We start from the raw sequence: 11,385 nt of genomic DNA on the forward strand, positions 1-11,385 counted from the left end.
AGCCCTGGAGAATGCATCTGACGCGGGAACAATCTGTGCTAACCCAGGCGGCTGGATGGGGGAGTTTTCCATCTCTAATGTGATTCTATAAATAACTTAGCCACCCCCTCTGTGCAGACACATGCACAGCCATGCACATGCGTCCACAAACACAGGCATGCACATGTATGCACCTCTCCCCCCCCACGTGTACCCTTTCACACCTGCACACGTGCATGAAAACCCCTGTGCACACCTACACACACAAACGTGTACCCACCCACACTCATGCAAGCATCCACACACACTTGCACACATGCATGCATGCATCACACATGAATGAAGAGAGCAAATTCCTCCCTGTGTGCCCACGGGATCATGCTCTTGGTTTCCCTGTGCCCAGTGCGGTGTGCTAGCTGTCTTTAAGATGGCTGTGCTGCTGCAAGACCCGACCCCAGAGCCCAGGCTGGGCACACAGGACATGCCAGGCCCCTGCTGCACCCCCTCACCCGCCTCTGGCCCACTGTCACTGTAGGGCTGGAGGGGGGGTTCCCAACAAGTAGCTGGAGGAAGATGCAGAGGCACTCAGGTGAGACACACCTAGCTTTGCCTTCCCTCCACCACTCTGCCCAACTGCCAGCGTGCCCCCTCCCCAGTCCTAACCCCACTCACCCCAGCACTCTGTCCCTGCCACACCTCCCCCCAGAGGGCTCCCCAGCTCACGACCCCCTCTAATCCCAACTCCTTGACATACATTCCCCAGAAAATACACTGAGTCCCGCCATCGTATAGCGTGGTATAATCCCGCAGTGCCCCAGATATACATGCCAATCTTCATCACCATCTCCGGCGCTGAGAGCTGGAGGGCTGGGGGGGAGGGGAGCTGGGTAAAAGGCTCTTTGTGAACTATGGGGGTGGCACTAAAATCAGCGCCCACCCCTCCCTCCCACCCACCCACACACACACAGAACAGTCGTGCCACACCCCAACCCCCCCTCCGCACACAGAGCATCCGTGTCACACCCCAACCCCCCCTCCGCACACAGAGCATCCGTGTCACACCCCAACCCCCCTCCGCACACAGAGCATCCGTGTCACACCCCAACCCCCCTCCGCACACAGAGCATCCGTGTCACACCCCAACCCCCCTCCGCACACAGAGCATCCGTGTCACACCCCAACCCCCCTCCGCACACAGAGCATCCGTGTCACACCCCAACCCCCCTCCTCACACAGAGACCCCAACCCCCCTCCGCACACAGAGCATCCGTGTCACACCCCAACCCCCCTCCCCACACAGAGCATCCGTGTCACACCCCAACCCCCCTCCCCACACAGAGCATCCGTGTCACACCCCAACCCCCCTCCGCACACAGAGCATCCGTGTCACACCCCAACCCCCCTCCTCACACAGAGCATCCGTGTCACACCGCAACCCCCCTCCCCACACAGAGCATCCGTGTCACACCACAACCCCCCTCCTCACACAGAGCTCCCCCCTTCCCGCATCGGACCCCCCCGGCCGTGGTGGGCGGGGCGCTCGCAGGGCGGAGCAGGCAGGGGCGGGCCCGGAGCTGCCAGCGCTGCTGCCGCGGTCCTGGGGAGCCGGAGCCGCGAGGCAGGGGCTGAGCCCGAGTCCGGCGCGGGGGTTCCCGGACCGCCCGCAGCTTCCTTCGGCAGCACGGAGCCCAGGCAGCGCTGGAGCCTCGGCCGCTAGGACGGTCCCACCCTGCCCGGTAGGCAGCGGGGCGCGGGGGTGGCAATAGCTTTGTGTGTGTGTGTGTGCGTGTGTGCAGACAATGGCGGAGTGTGTGTGCGCGCAGAGATTATGGTGGTGTGTGAGGGAGTGTGTGCAAAGGACAGTGGGGTGTGGATGTGTGCGTGCAGAGGATGGTGGTGTGCATGGGTGTGTGTGTGCAGAGGATGGTGGAGCGTGTGTGTGCAGATGTTGGTGTGTGTGTGTATGCAAAGGATGGCAGGTATTGCGTGTGTGCATGCAGAGGATGTTGGGATGTGTGCATATGTATACAATAGTGGGGTGTGTATGTATGTGCATAGGATGGTGGTGTGTGTGTTTGTGTGTGCAGAGGATGGCAGTGTGTGAGGGTTTGTGTGCAGAGGATGAGGGGGTCCATGTCCCTCTCGCTGGGTGGTGGGGGAAGCGGGGCTTGCCCTGCCCAGGATGCGGAGACTAGGGGACTGGGCAGCGCCAGTGAGCCTAGCCTGATTCCACTTGGGTGACTTGGGGTGACCCAACCCCCTGCGGCCCAGTGGCTGTGAGGTGTCCGGGTGCCGGCATCCAGCCCGTCCCCTCCATTGAGCGACCCAGCCCAACTCTGCAGCTCTGCCTCCAGCTCCTCTACCCACCCCACAACCCTGCCCCATCCCCACTCCTATTCCTAGCTCCCTGCCTGAGGTAGCCCGGGCTATAGACAGCATCAGCTCTGCACATTCTAAGGCAGCTGGCTGTGCTGAGGGGTCACCAGCGAGACACCAGTCCATCCTTGGAGAGGGGGGTTGGGTTGTGTCTGGGGGTCTGTGACGTTCCCCCCCTGCAATCTGGACTGGTGTGTAGCTGTGTCACCCCAATTCCTCACTCCCGGGGCCTCGATTTACCCTGCCTTGCTGTGTGAACCACCCACTCCTGGGTTGGCCCACGCACAGCCTCCTGTGAGTAATCGGTCCCTGACCTAGTGAAGGAGCGCTTCTGGCCAGTCACTCATGGGATAGACCCCTAGCAAACACCCCCAATCCCAGATGCAGCCCAGGAACTGCCATCTTGCAGGGTTCAGTGCTGCACACTGCACCCTGCAAACTCATTTACACTTGTCCATCAGTTTATCAAAGAAATTGATATGCACCAGCTCTGTCACTCTAAGTGAGGTCTCTGCACACACTCAATCCACATGCACTGTTTTAGATAAAACACCAAATAAATGTATTGACTACAGCAAGATTTTAAGTGAATATAAATCAGATTAATATAAATCAAGAGATTAATAATGTGTCAAGGAGTTGGTCATAATTAACTAAAAGAAAACTCGCATCCTAAACTAAGATTAATATTTCCATAGCTTTTCAGTCTGATGTTAGCTTACCACACAGGCTGACTGCAATGCCTCTAGCAATCAGGCCCCTCCACTCTCCCCTGTGGGTAGATTCTCAGTCTTTGCTCTTGCTTAGAAGATGGATTCCAAGGGAGAGCCTATAGACAAAGATGCCTCAGCTTTTAACAGGTTTCCTCGATACCCCCGGGAGTCAGGTGATCGGCCATGTCTGGCAATGAGCATGATTCTTCCTTCTTGAGCCAAAGTGCTCAAAGGTGCTTAGGCCAGTCCATTGTTCCTGTATGCATGTCTCTGTGGGGTGTGTACCTTCATCTTTGTGTTTATCTGCATCTATTCAAGCCATGAAAGACACATTTGGGGATATGACACAGCGGAGTTTCATATCTGTACATATGTCTGACATTGCAGGAAACATGCTACCATAACAATAATGTTCAGTACGCTGTGAGCATTCCAAAAACACCTTACCTGGCATACTTTGTACCAGACCATACGCAGTTACACTGTCAGGGTGAACATGAATGATACACAAATCACACCATAAGGGTGTACATGGAGCACAGTGTGTCACAGGGTCCCAGCTCCCTCTTGCCAGGGTTGTGCCTCAGTGGATCTAATGCAGTGGTGCCCAAACTGTGGGGCATGCTGGGGCCTGGGCCAGTCCCAGTGGCGGGCAGGGAAGGAACATCACCCAGCCCCACTCTGTCCCGGCCCCTGCCCCCAGGTCCAGCCCCCAGCCATGACTCTGCTCCTGGCCCTGGCTCCTACCTGTGGCTCTGGCTCCCAGGGCAAGAGGGGGCACAGACAGATTCCATTACGGATAAGGGGGCAAATGGTAGACAAAGTTTGGGGACCACTGATCTGGTGTGTCCTCAGACTCAGGAGCGCACCTTGCATTGCTCCGTGCGGAGTGTGGCCTTAGGTCCCGGACTCATGGCAGGCCCCGCACTGCAGGGTCCCTGTGGCACCAAGATAGCATTTGGGGAGTTCCATGGTGCCTCACCTGGGGGCCCCAAGGGGCTATGGTAAGCCAACATGACAGCCATTACTGCGGTCACTGCTGAAGGTGACTCAGTGATGAGATCCCCTTGGTCTAGGGGTCTCTTGCTTGCCCGTGGGGTGGGGACAGGCACAGGCACACCGGCCTGGCATGGTTCAGGCTCGGGCGCTGCTGTAACCACTTACTGGGACTGAATCTTTTCATCAGGGCAAAACCAAACCCACAGAAATAACCCACCCAGGCCCTGGCTGCCCTGCCCCAGCCAGATGCTGCATGGCCCAGGATGGGGGGTGCCGCAGGTGAGGGCACCAACAGCCCTGGGCACCGAGGGCACAGGCCCAACCCAGCAGTAGCCACAGCAGAGAATGTTCCCTCTGCCCTAGAGCATACAGGGACGCCCCCAGCTTCCCAGCCCCATGGGGAAGGAGTTGCTGCAATGTCAAGGCAAGCATGCCAGGTGCGGTGAGAATGGGAATGTTTGGCAGACTCCCGGCCCTGCATGGGCTGTGCAGGGGGGAGGGGGGGTGTCACCTGGAACCAGCGGGAACAAGGCAGGAAGCGAGCGACTCAGGACAGAAGAGCAGCAGATTCCCCCCTCGCAGCAGCTGCACAGAGGCTGCTGGGGTGTCTGGATGATGGGCTGGGGATTTTGCAGCCCTTGGGAGAGCTGGGTGGGTGCCCTGGCCCCACACCTGCCCAGGGGGGTCCGGTCCCAAGGAAAGCTGAGGCCTGGGCTATGGGGGAGGGGATTGCTGCGGTGCGGGAGTTGAAGCTATGGCTTGTTGCTTGGAGACGAGCGTGCAGCATGGCGCTCAGCGGGGGGCGCGGCCAGGGCCAGCATGGGGACAGCTCTGCTGTGTGGAACAGATAGGAGGGGCACAGGAGCAGCAGGTGCTGGGCATCGCTGAGGCCCAGACTGGCAGTGGGGGGTGCTGCTATTCCATTATTCACCGCTCCGGGAGGCTTCCCTTCTGCACCAGACGCCCCCTAACCACAGGCAGGCAGCCCGTCCCCTTGGCAAAGCTCTCCCCACTCCACTCCAGTGCGGGCACCCTGCAGCCAGCTCTGTGCTGCTCAGCGCTGGCCATGGGCTCCCTGCCCGCCCGGGTGGCTGGGGGTCACTGGTCTCTTCCCTCTCAGCAGGTCTGTGACAGCCACATGCCCTGCGTGACTGAGACCCACCTTGCTCAGCCTGTGCACGGGGAGAACGGGGGGGATGACGACCGCGGCTGAGTCCAGGGGATGGGGGGCCCCTTGCCATCCCTCTGCATGTATGCTGCCTCTGCTTGGGGGCTCTGGAAAGGCCCCTTAGGCAGGGGCCCTGGTGCAGCTTGGCTCTTGTGTGCAGGGCTACAGGCCTGGGCGTCTCTTCCCAGCCCCGCACCTCCCTGCCCAGCTGCACCCAGGGGCACCTATGGAGCCCCAGCCCTGCTGCCCCACAGTTCTCCATGGTGTCACTCCCAGCGTCCCTGGCTCCAGCCCGAGGGGCTGGGTTTAGGGTGCCCAGAGCTGACGGCGTCATCCTTTCATTCCTGGCCTTGTACAACAGCTGATGGGGGTCTGTAGTCCTGGAGCCAACCTGCTGGCAGGGCCGGCAGCTCTGATGGCCCACGTGAAGGGCCAGGTGGGAGCATGGGGGGGCCAGGAGGCAGAGTGGGGCCCCAGACACTTACTACTAAGAGCATGCTGTACCCATTAGCTTCTACAAGAGGTAGCTCTGGGCCTGGTAGGATGGGGCTTTGGGTGCTCGGGGCACAAGGCTGCACCCAGCACCCTGGATTGGCTCCGCTGGCAGCTGAGGGGCTGACAAATTGCTGCCTTCCAGGCTGCCCGCTGCCAGCCAGTGGACGGGCATCATATGCCCACAGCTGGTTTCCCAGCTGGGACCAGGCCCTTTCTGCATAGGGTCTCTGTAAGGGTCTCGCCCCCTACTGCAATGCCAGGAGGGTGTGTGGCTCAGCCGCATGTGGCAAAGAATGAAAGCTGGGCTCCTGCAACGCCTGAGGGTGCTAGGCCTGGGAGGGAAAGGTGGGAGATGGACCCAATGGCAGAGGGAGATGGACTGGCCAGGGAGAAAGAAACAGCATGTGATGGTCAATGTTATCTCCTGCCCTCCAAACCCCTGCAGCCCCCAGCCCCCCAAATCCCACATGCCTCAGAGCCCCCCAACCCCACTCCAGCCCCCCACTCCACCACATTCCCATAAGCCCCCCTCAACCTTACAGCCCTTCCCCCACATCTGCCCATGTCCCCCTGCACCTCGTTGGCGGTGGGAGGCAAAGGAGCCGGGGGTGGGGTGGTGTGTGTGTGTGGGGGGAGGGGATTGACATTTCAGAATGGAAGAGCTCCGTTCGGGGCAGCCCAGGCTGGTTTTCAAGGGAAGCCGTGCCTGTGGGCCCTCAGGAGCCAGTCCCAGATCGCCGCGCATTCACCAGCTCCCCACATCAGCCAGCCCCAGGCAGAGCCCAGCAGCTGATCCCGGCTGGAGAGTAACGCTCCGGCTGGCATGGGCCCAACCGGACAGTTGCTAAGGCAGTGGCCCAGGTTACCTGGCCGCTCACTCCAAATGTGACTGGCACTGAGACCCAGTGCATGGGGTCACAGCCCCACTCCACTTTGGCCTGGCCACTCCTTGGCCTCGCTAGCAGAGCATGAGCCACCAGCTCCGGTCAGGGGCCAAGAAAGGGTGTGGGCCCCCTGCAGCCCAGCCTGAGGCCTGGCCTGGCCTGCCCTGGGGGATGGTGCTGCTGGCACAGCCGCCCCTGCTGGAGCCGGGCGCTGATGTGCCGCTTGGTCGTTCTCGTTCTAGGTGCAGGGGCTAGCAGCGGGATGAAGCAACGCACCGCCACCTACTGGACGCTCCTCCTGCTGGCCGCCTTCTTCTGCGACAGCGTCACCTGCAAGGGTGGGCGGGGCGGGGCGCGGGGGGCAGCCCGGGGCGGGGCCCGGGGCATGGCCCGCAGCCGGGCCAAGGCCGTCCCTCGCTATGGCTCCTCAGGAGGGGCGCTGCGGGTGGCGGGCGCGGCGGCGGCAGGCGCAGCAGCGGGGGCGGCGGCGGGCGCGGCCCAGAGGAGGATGAGGATGTCTGGGGAGTGGGGACCAGACGACGGCACCGAGTTCCAGGAAGGCAACCGGACAGCCAGTGGCGTGTACAGCTACCGCTCGTGGACCTCGGCTGCCCGGGCCCGGGACGCCGCCCACCTTGCCCTGGCCTGCTGCCTGGTGCCTGGCCTCCTCCGACTCCTTCCCCTGTAAAGGCCCACGGCGCCTGCCCCGCGTCGGAGCCTGCTGAGCGCCACGCCAGCCCCGGCGGCTCTGCCCTGCAGCAGCTTCGGAGCAGCCTGGGCTGCCCAGCGGCCTGCAGCCAGAGCAGCTGCCAGGGAGGGCAGGACGGGACCCCACCCAATGCAGCCTCTGAGGCCCCAGCAGGCAGAACTGACGTCCCCACTCACTGCCTGACCTGGACATTTCCCAAGTCACCAACCCCGCCAGCCTGAGCCACGAGGGGCAGGGCGTGGGCCCACAGGCTGCTGTGGGGCCACGTGTCCCAGCACCAAGGAGCTGCTGCTAGCCCCCTGCCTCAGGGCTCCGCTCTGAGGGGGTCTGAGCCCCAGTGAAGTCAGCCCGACATGCTCCATCAAGCCAGGCTGCTCAGACTGAACCAGCACTGCCTACTGCAGCCCCGCCTGGGTAGCCACTCAGCTCCAGGTTTGCCCTGACTTACGTCCCTGTTCCGAGCCGCGCGGCCATGCAACATTCCTGGCCCAGGCGAGAGCCGTGTCCCAGCAGGTACCCAGGCTGCTTTGGCTGGGGCTGTGGAGTGGGTGCCCGTTACAGCACGGTGCCACCACGGAGCGGGGCGGGACGGGCTCAAGTTTGCACGTACAGCAGAAGTTCAGTTTCTCGGTTTCGCGTGAAGACCGCGGTGCCTCAGCCCCAAATCTGCCGTCCCTCATCACAGCGCAGAGCTGGGGCTGCAGTGGCGTGCCAGGAACATCAGTCCGTTGGTTTTGGAATTGCTGCGCCAGCAGACATGGGCCCCTGCACAAGTGCCCATTCTGAATGCTGTGACTTTGCAGGCCCCACCAGCTTGAAAACGACAGCGGAGGAAGTCCAGAAGGCTGGTGGCGAAGCGATTGGGTGGGGCCCTCCTGGGGCTCAGCCTCCCTTTGTTAATCCACACCAGAGGGTTGTGTCACGCTGGCTGGCTTGTCGCGTCCCGGCTAGCCTGAGTGTCCCGGCTTCCTGGGGGCGGCCACGGGCTCAGGGGTTGAACCTCATCCCTGTCCAAGAGGCTGCTCTCAGGGCTCTGGGGAAGCGAAGACCCTGTGGAGCAGTTCTGGCAGGCAGCAGCTGCTGGTTGGTGCTGGAGCAGGTGTGGGAAGAGAGGGCAGGTTGCCAGGGGAATGCTCCCATTCAGGCTGGGTCAGCGCTGGACACCCACACCCATGGAAGAAAAGGCCAAGGGCTCAGTGCACAGGGATGCTGGCCTTTCCCCAGCCCTCCGGGAGACAAGACAGCAGCTTTCTTTGCAGCCCCAAGATCAGCAGACCTCATGAGGCACTGGAGCAGGCCACCAGGCCGCATGCACGTGAGCCAGTGACCCTCACTCTGGAGCCTTGGGGAAGGCACACTGATCTGAGGGGCAGGAGCCAAGAGCTCAGCTCTCCTTTCTGCTGCCTGCGGTAACACTGCTGTGCCCTCCCTGCATCCGATTCACCCCCCTTTCCCTCCAGCAGGCAGTAAAGTATTAACCCTCCTCCTCTTACTACGTTAACAGGTTGCACAAGGTCACTTCAGGCACCCCAGCCTCTGCTATGGCAGACCCAATGCTCAGACACGCTGCCTGGCAGAGTGAATGTGCCAAATATATGTGCGTTGGTTAGCCTATCCCTCCCCACATGATGACACTCCCCTCCAAAGGCAGGGGCAGAACCCAGGAGTCCTGTCTCCCATATTCCCACGCTGTCCAGCAAATCATCACATGTACGTCCCTCCCCCCTCGAGCGGCCAGGCGCCGTAGGAAAGCTGGGAGCAGGTGTGTGCTAGGCTTCAAAAGGCCACAGCTCAGCCTCGCTGGCTGCTGCAGCAACTGCGGTTCCTCGCCTGTTCTGTGCTGTGAATGACAGGGCCCCGTGCAACACGCTGCAGGTACCGCCAGTGGTCACTTGTCCCATGCTGGCAGGCCAGCGGGCCTCGGCCCACGCGCTGTGCTGCCTGCCCTGCTACTGGCAGGTTTGAGAAGCTGCTGCAGGTAGAAACACCCCTGAAAACAGCCAGCTGTTTGCCAGGGAGCTGCAGGTGCTGGCAGAGGGAGGAACTGAGCCCAGGTGATGGGGAAAGAATTCCCAGAGGTGCCCATGGGAGGCAAGGAAACTACCCAGTACCAAGAGAGCTCCCTTGGGAGGACAAAGGGGGCAGGAAACAAGCAAATCCATGTGGGGATCCAGAAAGCCAGCACCACAGCCACCCACCCCCTGGCTCCAGCTTCAGCCCGGGGCCTTTCCCAGCACAGCCAGCACTTAGTCTTTGCAGCTTTTCCACAGTGCGTGGGGAAGAGTGCTCTCCCCAAAGTCCTGGGGGGCTCCGGCCTGAATGGGGGTAGAGCTCCCTGCTCTGCACAGGCCTGGGGAGGGGACTCTATGCTTCCTATCTGCCAGGCTCATTGTCAGCCCTCCCCCCCCCCCATTAGACAGCTTGGCCTCCCCACCCGCAGTGGGGTGCGCTGCCTGGCATTGGTACACATGGGTAGGCTCTCACCCACCAGAGTGGGGGCTGTGCATGGGATCACAGGGGTGCTGGGCTTTCTATATTTTGGACCAAACTCCCCTGCTACCCTCTCCACTTAACCCCAAGCAGCCAGAGGTGGGGCAGGAGATAGCGTGGCATGGAGCTGTTCTGTGTGGGGAACCCCCAGGCCCTGCGTGGCAGTTTGGGATTCAGCCCCTCTGCATATAGACAGGCCCCTGCGTGACCAGTTCACCATCTGTGCACATCAAATAGGGTAGTTACAAAACCCCTCTTCCCCCTGCACCAGCACCGGTGCCAGCCCCCAGCAAGCAGGCAGGGGCATGTTCTTGCACTCCTGTGTTTATCATTCCTTGTTTGTAATGGTTTTATAAGTGTGTTCATGGTGCTGTGAAAATAAAGCCGAGATCTGACTTGCTGTGAGCTGGGGGAGGGACATGCCAGACCTGCACCCACTCCTGGGATCAGAGGGAGGGCAGCTTGCAGACACCCCCTCCTGCAGCCCTGGGGGCACAAGGGCTGGCTCCCTGCTGTATTTGGCATGGGAGCTTTCCCCGCACTGCTGCAGGCTTCTCTCCCCGTCACCCTCCACAGCTGTCATGGCTTTGCTGGGGATAGAGGTTGGGGGTTGGTGGTGCCGGGTGGGAGCCACAGTGACTGAGCCAGTCCAGTGCCCACCCTCAGCACCTGATTGCCAGGGAGCTTCCAGGAGGGTGGGGGTGCGGGTGCCCTGTTCCTACACTCTGGGTGCAATCGTTGCTGCATGCCTCACGGGTGGGAGGAGGTTGCTGTGCCAGGTTGCCCTGCTGAAGCAGAGGGCGAGCTGAGTGCAGGGGGAAGTATAGAGCACACACCATAGCCACCACACGGCCACGTTTTCATCTTCCCAGCCAGGCACGACTGCCCCAGCCAGCACCAGGGGAAGTGTAGATCGCTCCATCTGGCCTATTGCTCTCAGCACATGCAGGGCAGCCAGCAGATACACAGGCAGAGGGTTCTCCCATGCCTGCTCATGAGTAGTGTATGGCCTGCAGCGCCTTCCCAGTGCTTTGGGAATGGACAGCAGTCCAGCCCTGCATTCGCCCTGGGAGGCAGGGAGATCAGAGCAGTTAAGGGCAGACGGGACAGGTCTGATCTGCAGACCACAGGCAAGGAACCACACTGTGACCTGCAGCCACCAGACCCTATCTTGTGGGTGAGCTAGAGGCTCATGTAGAGACATCCTAGCATGAGTTAAGGCTCCATGTGACAGAGTGCCCAGGTCAGCTATTCCAGGAGTTCATTGGCCTCCCTGTTAAAAACAGGGACCTTACTTCTGCTCCAACTTTGTTTAGTTTCAGCTTCCAGCCGTTGGCGCTCGTGCAGCCTTTGGCTGCTGATTTCAGAACTCTCCTGTTAGGCCGTCCTAGCCCAGGTAGGTAGATGGATGCTGCGATCGAGCAGGCTCTGGTCCTCCGGGAGGCAGTCCTCTGGCCTGCAGACTGAGCCCCGCATGGAAAGAGGGGGCCCTAGGCACCAGGGCAGGGAGAGCAGCCAGCTCCTGTGGGGCAGTGTGAAGTGCTGCTCCAGCCCCTCAGTCCTTGCTCTGCC

General features: G+C 61.2%; 1 protein-coding gene across 1 annotated transcript; it reads left to right on the plus strand.

Annotated features, from left to right (window-relative positions):
- The first annotated feature begins 1,534 nt into the window (after window positions 1-1,534).
- On the plus strand, window positions 1,535-10,208 carry SPRN (shadow of prion protein). The gene is made up of 2 exons (XM_067538815.1): window positions 1,535-1,715; window positions 6,857-10,208. Exon 2 carries the CDS (start codon window positions 6,877-6,879, stop codon window positions 7,300-7,302), a length of 426 nt encoding a protein of 141 aa, XP_067394916.1. The 5' UTR covers window positions 1,535-1,715; window positions 6,857-6,876; the 3' UTR covers window positions 7,303-10,208.
- Window positions 10,209-11,385: the final 1,177 nt, after the last annotated feature.

Source organism: Emydura macquarii, unplaced genomic scaffold (genome assembly GCF_026122565.2).
Source record: "Emydura macquarii macquarii isolate MOO-44397 ecotype Brisbane River unplaced genomic scaffold, CSIRO-AGI_Emac_v2 contig_67, whole genome shotgun sequence".
In the NCBI taxonomy this organism is placed as follows: Eukaryota; Metazoa; Chordata; order Testudines; family Chelidae; genus Emydura; species Emydura macquarii.